Here is a 26,253-nt window from a genome sequence, read left to right on the forward strand (position 1 = left end):
AAGTTAAAAATATTGTTACTGAGTAAGCTATTTGGACAGTGAAACTGATAATTTTCCCCACTATAAGGTACAAACAAGATATGAAATTTGCAATCTATACTCTTTTTGTTAAGATTCTACATACAGGTGAATTTATATGGCATTTGTCTTTGCAATCCACTCTTGTATATTATCTTTGAATCACTTTTTCCCCTGAATTCACAAGTAATATTTGGAAACATTTATTTATATGAGGGAAAAGGTGTATTTTTTGAAAATGTATTTTAAAAAGGAAAAGAAGGAAGGAAAGAAGAAAGGAAGAGATTTTCTTTGTAGTAGTCCACAAAGATTTTAATTTAACTAATTTTCTTTTATTTTAAAGTAATACTGACATTTAAAGCATATGAGTGATTAAATCTTTGGAGCCCAAAAACCTTTCTTCAATTTTAAAGATGATTATATTGCCTTGAATCAATTAAAAATATTAATTATCATCTCCAACAAAGCTGTATGTTATTTATGCAATAATTTGGGTAGGAAAAATATAGTAAATAAAGAGAAAATATTTTGAATGGACTATTTTATTGTGATAGAAGACAGGAAAATTAATCTTCTGATTCACTTATATGCTTATTTAAAATTATTATCAAGATCCTAAAATACTTTGCATTTTAGATTGCCTTTTAAGAAAGAAAATAATCACACACAAAAGAAAATGATCACATGAAACCAGATTAAATGTACCAAGCATATCTTTATTTTTTGTCCATAAATACAGTATGTAAAAATTCATTCCAGTTATATATGGGAGTACCAAAATACTTATCTAGCAACTAGGAATATGAGTACACTTTTGGATGTTCATTTTTAGTATCTTAGTTATTTGGGGGCCATATTTTATTGATGAAGACACATTACTAAAATATTTCCAAATAATATGTCTGGGTCACATATACTATATTTTATTCCTATCAGTAATCAGTATTGAAGATAGCATTATATTACCTTTCCATTTTCAATCTACTGTTTTCATTTTCATATCAAGAGCTATTTATCTATTGAAAGACATTCAGATATCACTTAGAGTTAAATAAAAGCACAAATGTGATTTTATCAGCTAAACAAATGCATTTGCTAAATTAAGGCTCTCTATTGAGATCTACCATCCATTAGATAAATGTATTATTAGGTAAATAATGAAAATGTTACCTCAAATAGATGATCAGACACATAAATATGTCATTTTAAAAAATTTAAGCTATGATTTAACAGCATTTGTTTATAAAAAACCTAATTGCATTATAGTTTTAACTCAAACATGATAAAGACATAGTGCTTTCTAAATAATCTACTTGTGAGGTGACTTTGATTTTGAGACTCTTGTGTTGATGATTTAGTAAAATTGTTGAGTTGGTTCTCCTTTAGGCGAGGGATTATTTATTTGCTTAGCTTAAGTTAGACCTAAAGAATTTGACATTCTTTTCCTATAGATTTCTAATAGTTCTTCTTAAATAAATTGCTTCTATAGGTCTTTTATTCACTGGACACAGATTTTTACATGCAGCAATACACTTATTGGCAATTATTTTATTATATAGTATACATGCATATACACTCATATATGGTTATTTTTAACATTGTATATATAAACACTATTTCTACTAAAGCATCAGGAATAAGATTCATATATTTGTACGTGCCTACTGTAAACTTAAACACACTCTAATTATTACCTAATCTGGTTTTTATGGACCATTCTTAATCTGTTTAAAGTAAGGTAAGAAGGGTCAGCACGATCAAGCATTGCGCTCTGATTTTCTGATGGTCTCTGGCAAATTTGTGGGGAAGGAAAACAATCAAACCTCCCCACTGCTATGCTCATTCTTTCTTTTCTTCCTTCTTATTTTTTTTAACAACTGTTTGTGGCAAGCAGAAAATTTGTAGCTAATGTGAAGCTGCCATAGAGCACCAGACCACATATGCCCCACTCTCGTTAGAGGTTTTTTAAAATTTATTTTCTGTTAACATTCTACACCCTGAATGCATTTTCTCTCAGCTGCTACTCCACAGGGAATACCAATAAGGCAGCAGCTGAATGACATCCATCACTGGTCCCTGAGGATCAGGAAGGGGAGAGATGGACAGCATGTGGTATTCCTAGAAAGACGTTCATTAGGGGAAAAAAGTACTAAGAAGTGGTGACGAGATATGAAATTACCTCTTGTGAATCATTGTCACATAACAATGAAAGAATGATAGAACAGTTCAGATTTTCTTTAGGAAAAAAATGTCCTGTTTGAATAATTGAGTTGGATTTAAAGAAGCATTTCTTTAAAATGAATTTTCCAAAATCAGGAAGACTTGGTTTTGCTTTATCCTTAGACAGATGAAGCAGACACACTGGGGACTGCCCAACACATACCTGCCTAGAGTTCTTATACATTGTTAAGGTCAACACACAAGACAGGTGGAAATGGGCATCCTAATTTAAAATATTTAAAAATTCTTAACTTTGGGAATTCCCTGGTGGTCCAGTGGTTAGGACTCCATGCTTCTACTGCAAGAGGCACGGGTACTATCCCTGGTGGGGGAATTAAGATCCTGCATGCCTGTGGTGCAGCCAAAAAAAAAAAAAAAAAAGAAAATTCTTAACTTTAAATTTTGTAAAAATACTCTCTATCTTCCTATTGATATGTTGGTGCCATTAGAATGCAACTTCACAGCATTATTTAAATATAAAAGAAACCTCCTACGTGGTATAACTCAATTTTCTAGATTAAAAATATTAACCTTCTTTGAGTTCATAAGAGATTTTCTTTTTTAAATTGGAAACTTGTAGGACTACTGGTACATTAATTAAACAAATGACTTTGGATCCAGAAAATATTGGTATAAGTAATATAAGCGTTTTACTTTGGTAATAATTTTGTAGTAGCATCATTACACTCTTAGCATTCAGTTAAAGAAGAATCTCTGAAGCATGAAGATTTTAATTAATTCAATAAACTATTCCACATGTTATGTATGTAAACATTCTATCACAGCTTGGGGCAGAGCACAATATTTCATTTTGGGGGATAGTCCAAACCCTTCAAATTTCAAGAAGTCCCTGCATTCTAAACTTCTAAGGTACATACTTTCTCCATTGCTGTTGCTGAGGGCTATGATACCACTAGAAATATTGTGAGAAAAGAAATTTTGAGCAATTTTAGATCAATGATTCTGAAAGTGTGGTCTAATCTGATTCCTCTGGGGAGTCGGTCAAAAATGCATATTCCTAGGGTCCAGACCCATCGAATTGTAAGGTTTTTTTTTTGCATGACTAGGCCAAAAAAATCTGCATTTTAACAAATCCCTCATCTTTTTTGATATTTAAATTGCCCTTTGAGAACTACTTCTAGAGCTGTAGGAAGGGCACATCTAAAATGATCACAGTCACATTAACTACTGAAACAAAGGAGAAAGCCTGCTGATTTTAGGAAGTCCTCCTTGCCCAACCTCAAGTTTGCCATTTCAGGGAAATACAGTTTTTCATCTTAGAGTCAAATGGCTCATTCTACAATTTTGCTAAGGAAAAGATTTATGCCCAGAAAAGAGAAAATACTCTCTACCTTCATCTTCTCTCCTGTATCATAGGATTCCCAGGTCCTGGGATCAGAAACCCCTGTTATAACTGCCAGTACACTGAGGAGCAAATAAATTCTTGGGCTGATCCGAGAGCTAACTCCCTCCCACTCCCCACCTCACACGTGGGGAAGTGAGACCCAATTCAACAATCAAAATCCATGCAAATTTTTGAAACTTTATGAGTTTTGGCCTACTCATTTAGGTACTAATGAAAAGAATTATACTTTTACACCTTCTGCAATAAGTACATTTTTTTCAAAGGTGGAGTCTCATAATAAAATGGATTACTCTAAAAATACTGTAAATACTCTAAAAACAATGAGGTTTACAAAAATCCTTGTGTGTGTATTTATATAACAGGTTTCGTTATTTCATAGGTTTGATATACATAATTTAAAGCACTTAAGGGTATGTCATGTTGTATAAATTCAATAAACTCTCTTGATCCTAAAGCTGCCTTTGGATTTATTGAATTAATAAGATGCCTATTTAGAAACATTTAACTGTAAATCATTTTGAACAAGATTCATTTAATAATCTGCAAGCTTTAAAGAAGATACAGTAAAGCTTATAGAATGGTTCATCAACTGAAATTTGGATTGGAATGACCTCGGCAGAATCTAAAGTTATATGAAAATTTAAAGTTCAGTACAATGTCTTTAATTTAGAAGGAAATGAAAAAAAACGAACTCCTGAAATAATTTTTGACAAAATCTGCCTCAAAAGCTCAAATCCTGTGCTGTTTCTCTTTTTTTTTTTTTTTTTTTTACTTTTTCCATGGACCATATACTAATCAAGATCATAAGATGATCTTCTAATAAAGATTACCCAATCAATTACCTTAAGAATCATGTTATTTAGTGCTGTAAGTCTGTTCTTCTGGATTTCCTCTTCTAATTGAAGAGAATCTCCACGTAGAAGACCCCTGACAGGTTGCAAAGGGGTTAGCCCTCCTGCTTGCCTTTTCAAGAAACATTCTGTGGCTTCATTTAGACAATGAGGTGAAGGGTTGGGAGTGAATATTTGGTAAAAACATTCCAAGTTGGAAACAATTTCCTCTTGTGAAACTTCTGTTTCCTTATTGGAAGTATATATACAGACAATGAGAAAAATTGCTTAAATATGATGACTAATAATAAATTTGATGAAAAAGGTTTTGATTTTTAAAAACACTATAGTATTACTCTGAACTAGTCTGTTTCAATTTTTAAGGTTATTCTTTTTGTATGGAATAAATGGAAACTTAAATTTATTATTTTTCCCATGTGTTCATATATGTGCAAATTATTCCTTCACAGAAAATATTGTAGTAATTAAAATAGAATTATGCTACTTTGTTTGTTTTGTTAAGCCATCTTTCCCTAGGAAAAAGGAAAGGTGTCAATGACATTTTTTTCACTGCTTTTTTTTCTTTCTACTTTTGTCAGATCAGTATGCATTCTGTCGATATATGATTGACATATTTGCCCATGGGGATTTAAAACCAGGTATTCAAACAGTCCTTTTATTTGTCTCTTTTAATAGTCTGTTTCTAAGGTTGTCTGTTTTTTATGTACTAAACTGTTATGCTCATTTTTAAAAAACATTGCATAATGCATGTGCAGATCTAGAATAAAACCAATGAAAACCAGAAGTAATAACTGGCATTAGGGCCTTTAATATTACTTGCTATGACTGCATGGCCTGTTGCAAATGAAGTCGGTTGAAAGCATAACATGCTAATATCTTTATATACAAAAAATGCTAATATCTTTAATAATATCTTAGAGTGAAGAGGTGAATCATCTTATTTTATTCTTGGTAAACTTAGAATAAAAGACATGTGACAATGAAAGCATTCTTCTTTTTTTGGTAGTGAACACAATTCATATTAAAATCCATCATATTTCAAATATTTAATCTTTTTTGATTTTCTCACTTGCGTATGATCTTGGGTTAACCACTCCAGAGAACTACTATTGATGGAGATAGTCAACCCTGGAGTTAATAGTCAACACAGTGGGGAAGTATTTTTACTTAAAGGCATTTATCTATCATCTCTCCTGTCTTTAAATGGTGCCTAGAGTGTAACAGGGGATTCTTTACTAACATCTTAATTAAGAATTAATTTGATTGCTTGTACTCTGCCTTTTTCAGATTTAAAAACTGATAGTCTATGTTCATGTTTGGGGAAACATTTCTAGGAAGATGGTATTGTTAAGGTAGGAACTAATTTACATTAGAATAATTGAAGCTGATTGTTTAAAGCAAACTATATTTTGTTTTCTTAACTATTTTTATGGAAATTGTTCTAAAATGTACAATTATAATTCATGGATATAATGGCAAAAGGGCATGTTATATCTAAAATATATATATGACACAGCTAGGTCCTGGAAAATTAGAAGATTGTGAGAACTTTGGCTCTCAGGAAAACTTAATTTTAGTAACTCATTCAAGTTAATTTCCTCCTCCTCCTCTACTTCTGTTTTTATTTTCTTATCCTTCTTTTTTAACTTTCTTATTGGGTTAGAAACTGAAATGAGGAGAAAAACACTGAAAAATAAAATTACTCATTTTGTAGAAATGATTAATATTAACGTATGTGTATAGTATCATAATAAAATTAGATGGAAGCATTGAGGAAGGTAGTTTAATATAGTGAAAAGAGAGGGCTTTGGACACAAATACAGATATAATTCTTGACCCCCATCCCTTCTAGCATTGGACCTTCAGCAAATCATTGAACTCCATCCGATCTTCAGCGTTCATACATTGGGATTACAGTAATAAACTTACAAAGTTGTTGATAAAGCATCTAATAGATGCACAACAAAGTGCTATTATAGCTTTATTCTCTAATTCATTTATTTCACCACAGCCCATCTGGGCGAGCATCCCACGTAAATTGAACGTTTCAACATTGACAAGTCCCTATCTCTATATACCATTAACTCAGTTTTAGGTAGCAGGTTGTTGCCCATTTTTTCAGCTGTGATGGTTTAAGAAATTCATACTCTACACATATTTTGCTTTTTTAAGAGACCAAATCTTGAAGATATCAATTAACTATTTACTTACACACAAGATGAATCTGTGTTCTTTTTTTTTTTTTTTTTTTTTTTTTGTGGTACGCGGGCCTCTCACTGTTGTGGCCTCTCCCGTTGCAGAGCACAGGCTCCAGACGCGCAGGCTCAGCAGCCATGGCTCACGGGCCCAGCCGCTCCGCGGCATGTGGGATCTTCCTGGGCCGGGGCACAAACCCGTGTCACCTGCATTGGCAGGCGGACTCTCAACCACTGCGCCACCAGGGAAGCCCAAATCTGTGTTCTTGATGAGCATGAGTTTTTAAATTCCATCATCTGAAGAAAATAATGTGTTCTTTGTTCCACTTAAATTATTCATAGTAGCTACTAATTGATTATACAATACAGTTTCTAAGAGAATCACAGGGCACAGATAACCGTGCATTATCACAGGCAGTGAGTTATGTTCACACTTTTGGAGTCACAATGCCATTCGTTTCTTTCTGAAAATTCAACAATGGATTAAGGTCAGAAGGACCAGAAAAAACACCTCTGCATGAGGTAAGGAGAATTTTGCTGTTGTTGGGGAGGAAGGAAACTTTCCTTTACCCTCCTACGTTCTTCTAGCTGCTATAAGAATTGAATTGACATGAGAGAGCTTAACAGGAGAAAATCAAATTATTTCATAAGCACAGGAACCCTACACGAGACGGTCAGAGACAGAAAGGTACAATGAGGTATACATTGCTATCCTGAACTAAGAAATGAGTTAGGGGCCCGAGGCTCTCAAGGGCAGGAGCGTAATTCACAGGACAATTTTAAAAGGAGGAGATATTGGTCAGTTAGGTGTTTGGCCTGCCATACAGATGGGGCCACTTACATGAAGTTCTGGTAATAACTTTTTTTTTCTGGGAAAAATCTCCAATTTAAGTCCTTGTAGGTAGTTAAGGGAGGAGAAGTAGTTTCTCTTGAACCTGTAGGATCTCTGTTGCCCTAGCTCAAAATAATCCATGTGCCAAAGTGGCACATCTTGGAGAGGTCTGTTCTGAACCCCCAGGGTTCCCTCCTTTGGAACTTCCCGAAGAAGTTTCACAGTTCAGAATTTGAGTTGGTAGATTGCTCTATCTCATTGAACCACTCTCTTGGTCCTGAGAATAGGTCGTCTCAGTGAAACAGTTGTGTCTCATTTCATGAGGCTCCTAAAGTTAGGCCTATTGTGAAAGCAATCAGATATTTAATAAGAGACAAGTATATAGAAACAAAAGAAAAATAATAGTTAGTGATTGGAGTAGACTATCGGCCCGGTTTCTGAATGCAAGCAGTTGAGAAAGTTTCTAGGCATCCAACTTGAAGCATCTTCAGATGGAGTGGGGGCAGGTAGTGACAATCTGATAGATTTTTTCAGGTTTGCAGTTTGAATATGTCTAGCGATCTTTCTGATTGGCCATAGCAACAGGCATGAAGATTGTCAGTGCATGAGCTGTTATGGTGATTTCTGTGAAGTTTATATCAAGTTGTCCAACTTTAGTTTGCATGGCTTTGGGAAAAGGGCAGTTTTAGTTCTCAATGATTCCAAATCAAAAGGGTGGGAGAAAAATTGGAAACCTTAGTTTGGAGAATTGTAGCCAAATATTGGTGAAAACTAGAAGAATTCAGGAGCAGTCAAGTTTACAGGTAGAAAACAAAAATTTAAAAGACAATGGACAGGGCTTCCCTGGTGGCACAGTGGTTGAGAATCTGCCTGCCAATGCAGGGGACATAGGTTCGAGCCCTGGTCTGGGAAGATCCCATATGCCGCAGAGCGGCTAGGCCTGTGAGCCACAGCTACTGAGCCTGCGTGTCTGGAGCCTGTGCTCCGTAACAAGAGAGGCTGCGACAGTGAGAGGCCTGTGCACCGCGATGAAGAGTCGCCCCCACTTGCCGCAACTAGAGAAAGCCCTCACACAGAAATGAAGACCCAACACAGCCAAAAATAATAAATAAATAAAAATTAAAAAAAAAAAAAAAAAAAAAAAGACAATGGACAGCAATAGAATCTAATAACCACAAAAGTGTGTCACTGAAACATAATTTTCCTCTCTAAAAATCACCCTCATATCTATCAAATATAGACAAATTAAGACTAATCTGTTTGCAAAGTTAGTCTAGTTTCAATAAACTTGGTCTTATTATTTACATAAGTACAGTAAGAATAGTGAGTGGTCATATAGACTCTTTTAAACTGCTTTGTTGGAACTTTTCATGAGAAATCTCTAGATTGAACTTTTAAACGCCTCTTGAAGCCAGGATAGTCAAGCCAGGAAATTGTCATCAGCCTTCGCCTGAAATCAAATATAGATTTGGGTGAACTCCTCTCTTCTCAAGGTCCCCAAAATATCTTGAGATTCCTGCACTTGCCAGGGAGTGACCTTCCTTACTCACCCGGTGAGGCTGCTGACAACCCTGTAAGTAAAGCACCAGGCTGTTCCCAGGAGCTTTACTGGTTCCCTAAAGCAAATCTTAGCTCCTTCAAGTGGCCTGGTCCTATCTGAGTCTATGCATGTATCCCTTTCGTCCTGTTAGAAAGAGAAAAGATTCTTATTGAAGTTATGCAAATAACTATACTGCCATTAAAAAAAAAATCCTTAAAATGCTGAGTTCCCAAGTTCTGGAGGGATTAGGTAGGGAGAAAAAGATAAATGTTTTAATTCTGTTTATGATTTACCAACTTGCTGTAAGTCATAAGTAGCGAAGTTAAAAAATTCTTTATATCTGGAAGACAAATGATTAAAAAACAGTGACATTTTAGACAAAAAATTATAATCATATTCGTCAGCTCATTCAGTCTTATGAAATTAATTCATGCTCTGCTTGAGTCTAGTTGTTCCATTAGCTCTGTCAACCTTGCTTGATGATTGAGGGTGATAGGGATGGTGATAATTCCAAGAAGTTTACAAGGTTTTCACTAAGGCTCAAATGATTTGCCCAGTGAAGTGGACAAATCACTTGATCACCAGAGACTGTGAAAGGTATATCCCAAGTGAGAAACACATTTTCTAACGGTTTCTTTGCCACTGTGAAGGCATCAGCCTTGTACCAAGGGAAGGCTTCAACCCATCCTGAAAACATTATACAATAACAATAATACACTGATAACCCATACTAAGTTGCAGTTGAATGAGGTCCAGCTGCAGATGTTTAAAGGGTTCAGTGTGAGGAGGTCTGAGGCCTCTGACAGGTCAGACATTGCTGGTAGACTGTTTTTACAATTTCATAGAAGTCTCCCAAGCAATGTGTATTTACAATTTGAGTAATAGTAAATGCACTATGGTGGGTGAAGGAATACAGAAACCAAAAAATGGGGTTTGCCACAGAGCCACAAAGTACCAAGTGGCCATTCTGAGTTTCCCGTAGCCCTAAATGTTTATATAATGTACAGCTATTGTTTACCCATTTTTACTTCTCTGATTCAGGAGTAACTATTAGCATGTACAAGGACATTGGAATGGCAAAATTCTGGCAAAAAGAGGTCTTTTTTTTACATTAACATTCTGTGGATTGGCAAATTTATGAATATATTTTATAATTTCTAAAGACGTATGCTACTTTATAGTACAATCCTTAGATAAAGCAGAAGACATGTTTACTAAGAAACCCAAACATCTTTAGTTTCTACATTATAAAAAGACAAAAGTAGATTAAACTATGTTGAGTAATTAATGCTCAATATTTTATCTTATTTGGAAATGATCTAGGTATTCAGTGAATTTCCATTATTTAACTTAATTTAGCAAAACTCTAAGGTTTGAAGTCACCAGAGAGATTTGGGAAACTATTTTAAGTAGATGTACCATAAAACAATCATTGTTTAAAAGTTATCTAAAAATTCTTATTAATTTATATCCATTCAATACTTTTGTTCTTAACAATCATACTTAGATTACTCATGAAAATTTTAGGAAACATTAAAGCAATTAGCCATCATCTTCAGTTGTTTCTGTTGATGTTGTTTGTCTGGCAAATGTAGTACAGAGGTAATATGACCTTATTTGACTTTTAGTAAACCTCAGTATAATACTGTGCTTAATGCTGATAACTCTAAAGGCATGTCTGTATTAATTAAATGAACAAACTTAAACTAGCTTTTATTTACCAAAAATTATCATAGCTCTTGTGAACCTGAAAAACATTTGGCTTAGTTTCTACTATATCTACTATATCTTTGAGACTATTCTTAAATAGCGCTTGTGTGTTTTTAAGCCAGTTAAATTGAGCTCTTTTATAATTAATTTTGGTAATACCACTCAGAGGCAGAAAAATACCATGTCTATAATATATATACATAAATATATAAATAGACATAAAAGAGATACCTTATAGTTTTCATTAAAAGTGTTTTTTGAACCAGAATTTTGGGCAAGGGTGCTTATACAGCAATTTGTATTTTAAAAGCCCCCTTTCCATTTTTAAAAAAATTTAGTATTAAGAATTGGAGATGGAAAAAAAAAAAAGAATTGGAGATGGTCTAGATAAGAGTTCCTAGAGAGATTACTAGCCTTTTGAGTTAAATAGCAGAGGTTTTGGGGATCTATGGAAAGGAATGGGTGGAATGTGAACTTCCTCTAGAACTGAATTTCCAGTTTTGTAAAGATTTGTAAGATGGTAGGCTGATCAGCCATCCAACTACATCGTCCTCAGTTTGCTTCTTTATATCAGGGAGACTTCTGACTATGATATAAATCAAAAAAATTTTATGCTTTGCTCAGGCAATTTTGTTGGCATGTCCAATTAATATTGCTTGAAGGGTAGATTGTTTTACAAAACTAGGTAGGGGAAACATTCCCCAGTAAGATACAATGACCATCCCCATAATACAATCAGGTAAAAGAGATGCAATTGTTTTGTATAAAGCCTGTTCAAATATATCAATTATCCTATAAAATTTTATCTTAATTCCATTAACTCTTACATTACTAATTATAGCCTCCATTAAGATTTCATGAGTAAGTTTTGGTTTTACAATATTGGGTGGGGGAAATTTTCCCAGCCAGGCATAATACTATTCCCATAAAGCATTCAGGTAAAGTTGGCATGATTTCTTTACATAAAGCTTTTTTAAAGATTCAAATTTTTATAATCCTGTCAACTCTTACATTTCTATATTTTTTCAATCTAAATGTAGCCTGAGTCAGAACTTCATCAGTGGGTATTGGTACCAGTTCGTAGGGTTACCATGTCAAGGGGTTCCTGGAAACTTCTATTTTCTATCCCCAGACCATTTTAGTCACTCTTCTGCAAAAGGCTTTGGGCCTCCAATGAGGGGTTAAGCCAAGGAATCCTGGCTCCTCTGTCAATCCTTAATTTAATTAACTGGGCTGTTGCCCCTAGTGATTGCTGATCACAATTCTCATAGTAATCGATGTCTTTCAGCTTTTCAGATTTCTCCAAACTGGGATAAACAGACAAACTTATTTGGATTTCTTTAATGCTGGTGGATGAACAGGGGGCCACTTTGGCCACCCAGCCTTTGGTAGTGCTATATTAAAACCTTTATGGGGGCTTCCCTGGTGGCGCAGTGGTTGAGAGTCTGCCTGCCGATGCAGGGGACACGGGTTCGTGCCCCGGTCCGGGAAGATCCCACATGCCACGGAGCGGCCCGTGAGCCATGGCCGCTGAGCCTGTGCGTCCGGAGCCTGTGCTCTGCAACGGGAGAGGCCACAGCAGTGAGAAGCCCACGTACCGCAAAAAAAAAAAAAAAAAAAACCTTTATGGTAGGGCTTCCCTGGTGGCGCAGTGGTTGAGAGTCCGCTTGCCGATGTAAGGGACATGGGTTCGTGCCCTGGTCTGGGAAGATCCCACATGCCGTGGAGCGGCTGGGCCCGTGAGCCATGGCCGCTGAGCCTGCGCGTCCGGAGCCTGTGCTCCGCAACGGGAGAGGCCATAACAGTGAGAGAGGCCTGTGTACCGCAAAAAAAAAAAACCTTTATGGTAACCCCATCAATGTCTGTTTTATTCATCCTGATGCTGGATGGCTTTATTAAAGGTTCAGGGTCTTGTTCTACCTGTCCAAGAAGAATTTTGGACAAGGAATGCAATGGAAAACACACAGAGACTGAAGTATAAAGAGAAACAAAGAAGCAGTTTATTAAGAAGCTAAAGTATGCACTCCGAGAAGAATGTGGGTGTCCTCGCAAGTGAGGAGCACCCCGCGGGTTTTCTGATTTCCCTTTTTATTTCATCTTAACCTTTGAATAGGCATGAGTTTTTTCTATTAGGTGCAGAATATTCATTGATGAGAAAGTTGAGGCAGGGCGATGATTACATCCATCCATTCTTGTGCACTGGGCTCCTGAAGCCACCACACGTGCATCCTGAGAGCTATTTTCCCTTAAGGTTTCCCTTACCAGTTGAGTGCCACCCTGGAACGTTGTATAGTGGTCATTTGAAGCCTGGACATTTTTACTGCACATGCCCGGTCTTGCTCTGCGGGTTTTGTGATCAGGGTTCCCTATTCAGATGTCACAAAGCTTAATCAAAATCTAATTTATGTTCTTGTGGCTGATGCCATTCTTCCATGTTTCATGATCTCAGTAAGTGCAAGACAATGAGGTGGCTTTGCCTTTTTGTCTAATGCCTATACATGAGTGTCACCGGAGAGTAGATTCTTGTCTCATCACAGAAAGTATTCAGAGAGGAGACAGGAAAGTCGAGAAAGCAAAGCTAGGATTTATTTAAGCGATAGGATGCTCTCAGAGGAAGAGCAGACACTATCAGTTGAGTAGCTGTGCTGTTTACAAGATGTATGGCTTCCTGTCATTTGGCCCCTGTCTACTTTCTCTGTTTATATCTAGCTATCTGCCTTCTCTAACATTACCCCTTCAAGGAGTCTGGACCCTTAAAATCTTTTTTTTTTTTTTTTTTTGGCAGTACACGGGCCTCTCGCTGTTGTGGCCTCTCCCGTTGCAGAGCACAGGCTCCGGTCACGCAGGCTCAGCGGCCATGGCTCACAGGCCCAGCCGCCCCGCGGCATGTGGGATCCTCCCGGACTGGGGCACGAACCCATGTCCCCTGCATCGGCAGGCGGACTTTCAACCACTGCGCCACCAGGGAAGCCCCCTTAAAATCTTTTAAGGAGTAAAGCGTTGGTCCATCTTCTGTAACTGCTTCAACCTGAGCAGTTGTGTTAACTGCAGTGTTAACAGGGAGAAATTGGAGTATATCTGTGTATAGTTATTAGTTATATTAAACATTAGTCCTGAATATTGTCTAATCCCTATGCTGGCTTTCTCTTGTGTATTGTTAGCTATTATTGATATTACGCTTTTATTGTGAGTTTTAGTTTTCTTTATTCCAGTCACTAGGTTCTTCCACCAGACAGTGACATTCCCTACATATTGGATATTGGCAGTCTGGTTGGTGTCTGTTACCCAACTGTGATTACTGAAAACTAGAGTTTGATTGTAGTATGTTTCGTTCAGCCATCGTAATTCTTGTCCCTGGATGCTAATACCAGTAAAACAGAGGCTAGTTTTGCCTAAAAGCTGAAATATCCTTCCGTCCGATTTGGAGGAGGGTTATCTGTTCCAGAGAGTTTGGCTTCCAGTTGGTTCCTGCCCCAGTCCTTCCTTCCTTACCACACTGGGTGGTAAATGAGAACCCAGCGTATTTTGCTGTCAGCCCCATCAGGTCCCTCAAGAGGTGGGGAGTCCTAAAAGAGACGTACGTAGGTCCTCTGGGGAGGTGTGGTCGTGGGGCAGATTCAGCAGTCAGATGAGTTAGTTCCTTTAGCAGTGGCATTCATGGTGTCAGATAGTGGATGTTTGTAAGCTGAAGCTGTGACGATGTGGATAACAAGGAGGACCGTTAGGATAGAGTCATGACTTCTTGAGAAGCAAAAGAGCAGAGAAAAAAAGAGTTTACTGGACAGGGAGGGTATTGACACCTGGAAGGGAAGTTATTAGCCTCTTTTAAGGTGATTTTTACAGGACTGACAAACTTTGTTTTCCCTGGGGTTCCCTGAGCCCAGACCTGTGGATCTATAAGTTGTTTTTTAATTTGGGGGAAATATTTTGGGCTGGACTGTCCATAAGGCATAATCCAGCCTTTAATAGGCCTTGGTTTTAATTTTTAGGGCAAATAAGACTGAGAGAAAATCCCTTCCCAATAAATAGGCTGGGGCATTTAGGCATGACAAGAAACTTGTGAGTTCCAAGGGTCCTTCCCCAGGTGCAAGTGAGAGGGGTGGTGAAGTGTTTTAGCCTTGGCCTACCTTCTACCCCAACAGCAAAGCAGGTTTTGGGGGCAAGGGGCCCAGTGTGAGAAGTCAGGACAGAGTAAGTGGCTCTCGTGTCCACTAGAAACTGGACAAACTGACCTGCCACGTCAGTGGTCACCCGTGGTTCTTCCCGTGCGATGATGACTGTCTTCTTGGGAGCCTTGGGAGGTTCCAGGTCTCGTCAATCAACCACTGCCGGGACCGGCATGGGGGAATTTCCTCGCTCCCTTCGGAGCTGGGGGCATTCCCTCTTCCACTGGCCCATCTTCTTACAGAGTGGGCATGGCATCTTGGGTGGAGGCTGGGAACTGTTTCCCGGGTATTCCTTGCTCCAGTGTTTGAGGCTCCCATAGCTAAAACAGGCTCCCTTTCCTGGCGGAGGTCTTCTGGTACTTTTGGGGTGACTAGGAGGTGGTTAGGTCTTGTCATGAGAGCTGCCAAAAGCCTGGCTTGCTGTCCTTCCCTTCTTAAGTCATGCTATTCCTTCCTTTCTTCCTCAGCCTGGTCTCTATTGTTAAAGACACTGAAGGCCATATCAATAAGAAGGTTGAGAGGGTTTGCGGCCCCATGGCAAGCTTTTGAAGCTTCTGATGGATGTCAGGGGCTAATTGGCTGGTGAAGTGGGTTGTAAATACAATGTGTCCCTCAAAAGGGTTTGGGTCTACATTCGTATACCCTCTGAGGGCGTCTACCAATCGGGTCTGAAATAGGGCTGGATTTTCATCTTGGCCTTGGGTTATCTCCTTAACCTTACAATAGTTAACAGGTTTAATTATGCATCAATTCATCCCTTCAGTAAGGCAAAGGATTATGTGGTCCCTTCTAGTGATACCAGGCTGACCTGGCTGGTAGTTCCAATTGGGTTCCAAGTTGGGATCCATTAGAGGTACTGCTGTCATGCCCACAGGGTGCTGATGAAGTTGGGCAACGTATAATCCATCAACATGTTTGACTGTGTGCCCAAATATGGGGTCTTTTCCTCAGTGTGGCAGCAGTGGGAAAGGGCAACATTTAGGTCCTTCCAGCTAAGATCAAAGGAGACAGTCAGTCTCTGGAATTCTTTGGTGCACCGGCTGGGGTCCTCCTAGAATCTGCCCAAATGAGTGAGGCACTGGTTGAGTTCAAAGAAATAGAGGTGTAGACTCTGGTAATTCCCTGAGGCCTGCCTACTGCTTCCTGAAGGGAGCAAAGCAGCTCTGGCTGCACTTCTGGTACAGAAGGGTCAAGAAGCTTATAGGGCAGGTGAGGGGCTGAAGATGGTAAAAGAGTGCTGGGGCTTGGGTCGTCTGTCTGGGGCTTATGTTCCTCCAGGGGTGCCACTAAAGAGGGCATTTGTACAGCCTGAAAGGCTCCCAGCTAGCAAGGTTCCCTAACGTAGGACTTGTATAGCTCCAGGTTCTCTCTTAGGGCCATAAAAGCCTGAACCTAAGGAACTTCTACCCATTTTCCCTGCCTTTTGCAACAATGTCTAACTGTAAGATGGTATTATAGTTGAGGCTTCCATTCTCTGGCCAGGCCTCATCGTCCTCAATGGGGCAAAGCTGTGTTACAAAAGAAAATGTGCCTTTTTTGTTTTAAAGCATCTAGAGGAAACTTGCCCCAGTGACTCAGAATGCACCTGAGGGGTGAGTCCTTGGGGCTGGAGGTGTTTCCCATAGTTCCTTCAGGGAGAGAGTGCTCCTGTAACAAAGAGAAGCACTAGCCTTAGGAGGTCCCGTGGAGGTTCCAGGCCTCCCAGCCCACGCAGTCCATGGACCCTAGCCAAAATGGGGATTAGCTACCCCCGTTATGGCAGCCCTGCTGGGGCCTGTGTCCTATCCAGGCATCCTTGGTACCCAGGATGAGTAAGCCTTCCTCGAAGGCTTCTCTATAGATTTTTTTTTTTTTTTTTTTTTTTGTGGTACGCGGGCCTCTCACTGTTGTGGCCTCTCCCGTTGCGGAGCACAGGCTCCGGACGCGCAGGCTCAGCGGCCATGGCTCACGGGCCCAGCCGCTCCGTAGCATGTGGGATCTTCCGCGACCGGGGCACGAACCCATGTCCCCTGCATCGGCAGGCGGACTCTCAACCACTGCGCCACCAGGGACACCCTTTCTCTATAGATTTTAAGTACAATGATTAATCCCTGTGTTCCAGGGTACGTTCCCCTGGAACAAACAGCCTCATTGTTCTAGGACCTATTTAGTCAGGGAACAATCCTTTCTCTCAAAGTGTGGTAAGTTTATGAAAATAGGCCCTGGGCCTTAAGGGAGGTGGTGTGTGAAAAAGCTTCTCTTTTCCCTTTTTTTTTTTTTTGCGGTACGCGGGCCTCTCCAGTTGCGGAGCACAGGCTCCGGACGCGCAGGCTCAGCGGCCATGGCTCACGGGCCCAGCCGCTCTGCGGTATGTGGGATCTTCCCGGACCGGGGCACGAACCTGCGTCCCCTGCTTGGCAGGCGGACTCTCAACCACTGCGCCACCAGGGAAGCCCTTCCCTTCCCTTTTGTGGGCAGCGTCCCTGGCCTCAGTTCCCCCGCCTCCTCCATCCAGTGGGCCAGGGCGGAGTGGTGCAGGGTGGGATTCGGTGGCACCAGGCAGAGGCACTATATCTGCACTTAAGGGGACAGAGGGCCCAGCGTCCCTGTGAGGACACTCCCAGTCCATCAACCCAGAGGAGGCAAGCGCAATGGGGACACCGGGTACCGCTGGGGCTCGTATCCCCTGGGCGTGGCCACGTGCGCTACCCACCCCTGGGCGAGGCCCCTGCCTCCCAGGGCGAGGCGGGGAGCGGGGTCAGGGATAGGCCCAGTTTAGGGGAGGGGGCGGAGCCCCGGGAGCGCGCACTGAGGCGGCGGCGAATGCTGGCCACCTGAACGTCGTCCCGTAAGCGCCACCTGCGACACCCAGACCGCCTGCGGCCGAGGGAGCTTCCGAGGGGACTGCGGCACCGCCTCTGTGCGAACTCTCCTACAGTGTGAGTGAGGCTGCATTTTATATCGCCACACAATTGAACCCGAGGACCGTTAGTCAAATGGTGGATAAGGCAAACCCAGGCGGCAAAGCTCCTGTGTGGTTCGGGTCGCTAGCTGCCTGTGAGAAGGCCCGGAAACTTTTCCTGACTTGCCCTGCACAATGAGAAGTGCAAGACCTAGCGGTGAGGTTGGAAAGTACCTGGCAGATTTCTTTCCCCCCATTTCCGGCCGAGTATGGCGCAGAAGGAAAAATGTAAAGAATGAGATAGGGAGGCAGAGACGATAGGCGTAGGTGGACCGAAAGTAATCCTGTAACGGGAGCCGCGGGGAGGGGGCGGTGTTATGCTTTTACCTGTGTGCCGAAAACCCTTGCGTGGCAGTTGCCTCGAGGTGGGCGGACAGACCTATCCTCTCTCCAGTCCGTTCCACGTCTGACTCATCCTCTTGCGGGAGAGTTCTCGTGGTGACTGTCCTAGTGGCTTTTACAGCTGGACCTACGCGCACATCATGGCAGCAATTGGTCTGAAAATGCGACAGACAGTGAGAGAGAGAGAGAAATGGCGAGAAGTCAGGCAGAGCCTCTCAAGCGCAAGGGAGGAAAGAGGCTGAGGCTTACCGAATTCTCCAGGCTGTTCCTCGCCAGAGATGTTACTGGAGGGTAGGTTTTGTCTCATCACAGAAAGAATTCAGAGGTGACAGAGAGGTCAAGAAAACAAAGCAAGGCTTTATTTAAGTGGTAGGATGCTTAAGATGCTCTCAAAGGGAGAGCTGGCAGTATCAGATGAGTAGCTTCTCTGAGCTTCTTTTGGCAAGCTGGTTATGTGGGGTGTAGAAATGAAGGGGCAGAATATTCATTGGGGACGGAGGGTTTGGGGGCCTTATTCTCTGATTTTCATTCCTGGGGGGAGGAGGGATTTTTTTCCTTATTTAATCTTGGTCGGCTGTGTTATGGCATTGGTGCACGATGGGAAATTCTTATCTGCAAGGCTAATTTTATTGTGATGAGAACATACTAAGCAAAAGGTTACCTTGGGGTGCCAGAGAGTCCCGCCTTTTCCCACATTTCTTTGTGTGCCTCCAGGACATTTATCACCCCAAAATGTGTGGTTTCCTGTCAGTTTGGAGGTTCCTGCTTTTTTTTGTCTGCTCAAGGACCCCCACTGTTTATTATTTACAAGATGTATGGTTTCCTGCCATTTGGCCCATGTCCCCCTTTCTCTGTTCACATGTAGCTATCTGCCTTCTCTAACATGAGGAGCCTGTCCTTGGGCCCAGTCCAATCTTTCCTGCCTCAATCCCATTTTTAGTAACCATCTAAAGATTTCCACGCTGCAGGGATGAGTCCTGTGACTCTTCTCTTTCTAATTTCTCTTTGTTCCATCTCTTTTCAATACCTGCTTTATTTACTTTATTTCTTAATAACTCTTTAAAAAATGTCACCTTGTTGGGAAGAGTCCCTTGACTCTCCCCTCAACCTCTTTTCATTATCTTGTTAATTAACATAATATTTTTATTAGCATCTGTAAGATCCATGAGGGAAAGCTGAGACGGCTTCTTGAAACTTTTTTTTTTTTAATTAGGGTAGTTCTTAAGGCTAGCCATTATATTTCTTTGTATTCACTTTTTAATTTGGTCTTTCCATAGGTACCAATAAAACATCTGTTTATGATGACAGCTCTCTAAAAATTTACCAATTTAGAAGTTTTTCAAATTCAGAGGACCCATAATTGGCAAGTAGTATCTCAATAGTGATTGAAACCAATAAGTCTTTCTGTGGTTTAACCATAGATGCAAGAGGTGTCCCCAAAGGAGAGTGCAAAGAGATGCAACCCTCATAAGATCCAAAAAGTTCACTCCCAAAAGTAATCTAAGAAAGTAAAGATCTTTGTTGCACAGGCAGTAAGGATGATGTAGTGCCTGCACTAACAAAGCAACAAAGGTTGAGATGAAAATGGCTCCTTATGGACTGGGACCCTTATGATAAATTCCCCTGAGAAGTGGCATGCCTGGACAAAGAGATGCTAGTCAAAGCCAAGGTTGATACCTGTACTTAGGACCAACTGGCTACAGCTGCTCTAAATCCTAGCCTGTTTGACTGACTGGCAAATGCATGTAGGCACATCCATCTTATATTGATAGATGGCAGAACCCAGAGAGACTATTCTCACTGGTCATAAAGCCAAATGAGCTCTCAGGACCGAGAACAAGACAAAAGGAGACAGATACAAATTAAAACAGCGCCCGTCTTTGGGAGGAAATGGATCAATAAAGTCAAGAGTTCTCTGCCAAATTTACTGGTCACCAAGTACAAGGAACTAGCTCTACAAATATTTTCTCCTGCTAATTAAATTTTTTTTTTTTTTTTAAAGAGTCTTACCATTTGTTAGATGTTTCAGGATCTCTCAGCTGCAGCAGCCTTGGAGGGAGCAGAGTCCAGCAAGGGAAGTTTATGTTACCAACTAAACCAACTGGGAAGAAGAAAACTTCCCTCTAGTCTTCTAGGTTCTAAAAATTAAATTGACATGAGACAGATTAACAGGGAAACATCAAATTTAATTTCATACATATAGGAATTACTTGCCCTGCCGCACACACTCACACAAGAGGCTCAGAGACCTCACATACCAGAGAGTTCACAGACAGAAAGGTAAAATGAGCTATATATTGCCATCCTGAGCTGGGGAATGGGATAGAGGCCTGGGGCTCTCAAGGACAGGAGGGTAATTCACAGCACAATAAAAAGAAAAGCAGGTATTAGGTAATTAGATGTTTGTCCTGCCATACGGATAAGGACACTTAGATAAAAATGATCTCCTATAAATAACTCTTTTTCTGGGGAAAAAATCCCAATTTAAATCCCTATAGATTGTTAAGGGAGGGGCAGTAGTTTTCTCTTGAGCCTATAGGATCTCTGTTGCCCTAGCTCAAAATAATCCACATGTCAAAGGGGCACATCTTGGGGAGGTCTGTTCTGAGCCTCCACGCTACTAGCCATACAGAAAGTTCCCTTCTAAAGTCATATGTAAACATTCTTTAAACAGTCATAAGTTCAAATCTCTAGCACTATGTAATATTCAAACTCTTGAAAATAATTCCGAAGTGCCATGGTTTTAGATTTCTTGATACCATTTATTGACTTTCTAGTTGCCTTCATAATTTATTTCATCTACCTACATTCATGATTTTGAAGGTTTGTTGCCATAATGTATAAGAAATTAAAGAATATGTAATCATTAAGATGCAAAAAAAAAAGAAAAAGAATGTGTAAATCGGTATATCTTATCTGGGAGGGTGGAATGGAAGAAGTTAGAGAATGGATACCTGTATGGTATGCCCATTGTTTCATATAAAAAATTATATAAAGCTTCATAAGTGTACAGAAGGAAAATTAATAATAGTATTTGTTGGGAGACAATACATAAGATGAAGTGAGAAAGTACTAAATATGACTTGCATTTTGGAAAATAAGGAATCAGAAACAAGATTTAATCTGGGCATATTAATTTAGAGAAAATGCAAGTGATAGACTTTGACTGACAATTACAGAATAAAACAATTCCTGCCAAGTTTATTGCTCTGCATGTATCCAGTATTTATAAAACATTTGTGCCGCCATCTGCTTCTGTTTGGGATTAGTGGAATACCTGTTATTATTTAGTTAGAGTTCATTATTAATTACTGGTAATGAGTTTTTAAACTACAACTTGATTTTACCCTCTGGGATGAAGTTTCCTTTTTTTTGGATAATATTGTCCCGCCCTCAAAAGTAGCCCAAATTACAGTTCAGGTTTGAAAAACCTTGTTAAATGTGCTAATGCCATGATGTCTGACATGTTGCTTTTTTTTAAATTAATTAATTAAGTTATTTATTTATTTACTTATTTTTGGCTGCGTTGGGTCTTCGTTTCTGTGTGAGGGCTTTCTCCAGTTGTGGTGAGCGGGGGCCACTCTTCATCACGGTGCGCGGGCCTCTCACTATCGCGGCCTCTCCTGTTGCAGAGCACAGGCTCCAGACGCACAGGCTCAGTAGTTGTGGCTGACAGGCCTAGTTGCTCCGCGGCATGTGGGATCTTCCCAGACCAGGGCTCGAACCCGTGTCCCCTGCATTGGCAGGCGGATTCTTAACCACTGCGCCACCAGGGAAGCCCTCACATGTTGCTTTTTTATCTCATCAAATAAAATACTTCTGACTAATATTGTCTTAAAATTTTTTAACTATCTGAAGATGAACTGAATTGCTCTTTCTCTACAGTAAATATGCAGTATTCTATGGCCAGAAACAATCCCCACCTCAATTACAGGGACCATCTTAATTAGGCAGAATGAACTATAGGGATCAGATCATTTTGTTGTATCTAGTTAAAATTCTCTTATACTGACACACTCTATATTAAGTTGAAAAATTAAGAAAATTCTGTTTAAACCTGGAAAATTAGTGTATGCTACTAAGGCCAAAACTGTGAGCAACTGGAGTAGACATATGTCTACAATGTGTAATTTTAGAGATATTATGGACATTGAAGAGCTCCTTTCTTCAAGAAATACTTTCTCTGCTGCCCTTCAATAACTAACAACCCCACCATTAGATCTCCTGAATATGTAGATGTTCAATGTAATAGGATGCATTTTGAATAGCCCCTAACCTACTTTAGGGAGGAGGGAGGGGAAGAGGAAGAGAGGGAGAGACTGAGAGAGAAGGAGAAAGAGAGAGATCCCATCTTCACATGGGGGCTGTCCTGAAGCTGATGACCCCCACTTTTCCTCTAGGGCTGAAGTGTCTAGTTGTCATTTTCTTTCTTTTAATTTATTTTTTATTTTTCAATTTCTATTGAGTTATGATTAACCCACAATATTATTATATTAGTTTCAGGTGTGCACCTTAGAGATTGATATTTTTATACATTATGAAATGATCACCACAGTAAGTCCAGTTACCATCCATCACCATACAAAGTTTTTGCAACACTTTTGACTATGTTCCCTATGTGTACATTACATCCCCATGACTTGCTTATTTTATGGCTGGAGATTTGTACCTCTTAATCCCCTTCACCTATTTCGTCCATCCCCCAAACCCCTCCTCTCTGGCAACCACCAGTTTGTTCTCTGTATCTATGAGTTTGTTTCTGTTTTATTTTGTTTGTTCATTTGTTTTGTTTTTTATATTCCACATATAAGTGAAATCATGTGGTATTTGTTTTTCTCTTTCTGATTTATTTCACTTAGTATGATAACCTCCAGGTCCATCCATGTTGCCTCACATGGAAAGATTTCATACTTTTTTTTATGTCTGGGTTATATTCCATTGAATGAATATATAGATAGATAGATAGATAGATATACCACATCTTCTTTATCCATTCATCTATTGATGGATACTTAGGTTGCTTTCATATCTTGGCTATTGTAAATAGTGCTGCAGTGAACATAGGGGTGTATACATCTTCACAAATTAATAGTCTTATAAGAGAACTATTAAAACTGGTCAAAGCAGATTTTGGTGGCAACTCCGAGACTCAATTTACAGTGTCTTTTGTCTTTTTGTTTTTTGTTTATTTTTAGAAATTTATAGTACAGATGGTCAAGATAGAAGCCTTTAGATTTATTAATCTTTATCAACTTTCCAGTAACTCCAATTTCCTTTTCCATACTTTGTGGCTAAGCACATTTTTCTTAAGCGACAGCTTACTGATAGTTTCATTCATTTAGGTAGACTCTTAAAAAGAGACATCATGATTTTGCTAGGCATTTTCATAACTTCCTCTTCATCAGCTTCCACTTGGGCCAAATAAATTGAATGCATTACCGGACAGAGTCAACCAAATTAAACAAGAGACGCGTTTCTATGAGTAAGAAATCACATGGCTCACAGACCCCTTTATACTTACTATAGATAAAGAAATCAATTTAAATGTCCAGTACAAGGACCAGGGCTAGTGTGCTTTCACTTAGTAATTTTAACGCTTATTTTCAGCTTTTCATCTCTGTAGCCATTATGATTAAAGTTCAATACAAGCTAAAGTTTATCCCTTAGAAGTTATCCCACTATTGAAATTCCAGCTATTGTCTGACTTTTACTTGAGCCAAGAATTTATGTCAAGGTAATTTATTCTACTTTCTGTGTCATTTATTCTCTTAAAATTGAAGGTATTCACCTATCAAAATCTTTTCTGACTATAATAAGGTATTCTTTGACAGCCCACATTCCAATTCTGTGGGTTTTAAGTCCATAGCTAGAAAGAGCCTCAAGGAATAAGTTAGTACTCTCATTTTATTAAGATCCTTTTTTTGAACTTCAGTGGTGCTTAACTGCATTTTTGGTTTGATCCTGCTGAGAAGAGGTCAAATGTAATTGCGTTATAGTCACTGTTATTCAATGGTTTAATCTAGTGTATTTCAGAGCTCAATTGGCTGTATTGGAGAAGACTAGGTAAAATTTAGCCTTGCTCTACTCTTCTCCAAAAAATCCTGCTCCTAAAAAACATACTCACTTTAGTTCCAAACATCTAATTATTTTCACAGAACAAAAGCTTTGGGAGTTTTGATGTTTACTCAGTAAACATTTGTTGAATCCTCTCTATAAGCTCATAATCCAGAAAAGAGATAAGACATAGTACAAATAATTTTATAACTAAGGAAAACTTGATAGGTATGCAATAGAGGTTCAGAAAATGTACAAGCTAATCTCAGGATACTACAACAAATAGTTATCTCCACTTATCATTTGGACCTCTTAATGTTTTTAATAGTTTAAATCATTTAAAAATTGTTCACAGAAGTAAGATTAAAGGAATGGTGAAAATCGTGATAAAAATTTAAACATAGCAAAGTTAAATGTTTATCTGATCAATTACCTGGTTTTGAAGGTGTGTACACTCCAAATTGGAAACATCTTCCAAAAGGAACTAAAGCCGCTCGTCAACTATCATACATAAACCTACAATTTATCCACCTTGTAGATACCAGTTCCAGATTTCAAACATCTTTAAAAGACTCTAGGGGGCTTCCCTGGTGGCGCAGTGGTTCAGAGTCCACCTGCCGATGCAGGGGACACAGGTTCGTGCCCCGGCCTGGGAAGATCCCACATGCCGCGGAGCGGCTGGGCCCGTGAGCCATGGCCGCTGAGCCTGCGCGTCCAGAGCCTGTGCTCCGCAACGGGAGAGGCCACAACAGTGAGAGGCCCACGTAATGCAAAAAAAAAAAAAAAAAAAAAAAAAAGACTCTAGGATGCTATTACTTCAAATTCTTTCAGAACTTGCATCACCAAAATGCAACAGCTGAATTTTTGATGGCTCCTAATTATGTTGAAAAGAAGATCTCATCTTGATTCCATAATTGTAGAACATTTTTATTATTAGATTTATAAACATTAATTAGAATGATAAATCCAATAATTAAAAAATTTATACATTATTAATCCTTCTGACTTCCTTAACATTTGTACACTTAAAAAACATAAATTTTGGCACTCAGATTTTATAAAAGATGAACGAGTACTATAACATAACCTTTTAACGAAATGTTTCACGTTCTTGCCACAAAATATTGCATGATAAAGTCCCAGTTGAAGAACTAACCAGATGAGAATACCATATTCCCTTTTTGTCCTTTGAAATATATTGTTCACTCGTTGATTGTTGGGTTTGAGAAAATTCATTGTCATGTGAAGATTCATAGTTTAAAATTTCACTTGAACAGTCAATTTCAATTTCACCCTAATCATTAAGGTTTAGTGTACTGCTGTCTGTCTTTTTGCATTCATCTTCTGATTCACCCAATAAAAAGCTTTGTGTGTCAATATTCTTCTCTTTGCAGTAATGGATGGAAAATAAAAACTCTAAATTCTAACCTGTATTAAATGAAACTAAAAGTAGACCGTAAAAATGTCTCCAGGCTTTTATACCATCTTGAATGATGATGCAAAACTTTAGTCAACACAATGAAAAAACTGAATGATGAGATAATGATGATTTATCTTACAACTACATCATCCTTCTGGACAATTCCATCATTATTCTATTTTCTTAAATTTTTTCTCCTTAGCATTGTTGGGAATAATTGACGAGTAATGATGAAATAATTCCTAAGTTGATGAAATAGAAAATGTTCAAGATATGAGAAAAATAAGATCATGAATATCCTATAATGTGTGATTTTTAAAACTGTCCAGTGGTGCTACATGATAATTACAAGATAGAATGAGTTTTATTGTTTAAAAATAATTAATTTTAGGGCTTCCCTGGTGGCGCAGTAGTTGAGAATCTGCCTGCTAATGCAGGGACACGGGTTCGTGCCCTGGTCTGGGAGGATCCCACATGCCGCGGAGCAACTAGGCCCATGAGCCACAACTACTGAGCCTGCGCGTCTGGAGCCTGTGCTCTGCAACAAGAGAGGCCACAATAGTGAGAGGCCCACGCACCATGATGCAGAGTGGCCCGC

The 26,253-nt window shown here is 39.4% G+C and overlaps 1 protein-coding gene across 1 annotated transcript in view; it reads left to right on the forward strand.

Annotated features, from left to right (window-relative positions):
* TRDN (triadin) overlaps positions 1-26,253 on the forward strand; it is a 167,708-nt gene that overhangs the window by 121,375 nt on the left and 20,080 nt on the right. Inside the window, exon 9 of the mRNA XM_032650860.1 lies at positions 5,034-5,093. Within this exon, the coding sequence (XP_032506751.1) occupies positions 5,034-5,093 (60 nt within the window). The remainder of the gene's footprint in view (positions 1-5,033; positions 5,094-26,253) is intronic.

Source organism: Phocoena sinus, chromosome 12, assembly GCF_008692025.1.
Source record: "Phocoena sinus isolate mPhoSin1 chromosome 12, mPhoSin1.pri, whole genome shotgun sequence".
NCBI classification, from domain to species: Eukaryota; Metazoa; Chordata; class Mammalia; order Artiodactyla; family Phocoenidae; genus Phocoena; species Phocoena sinus.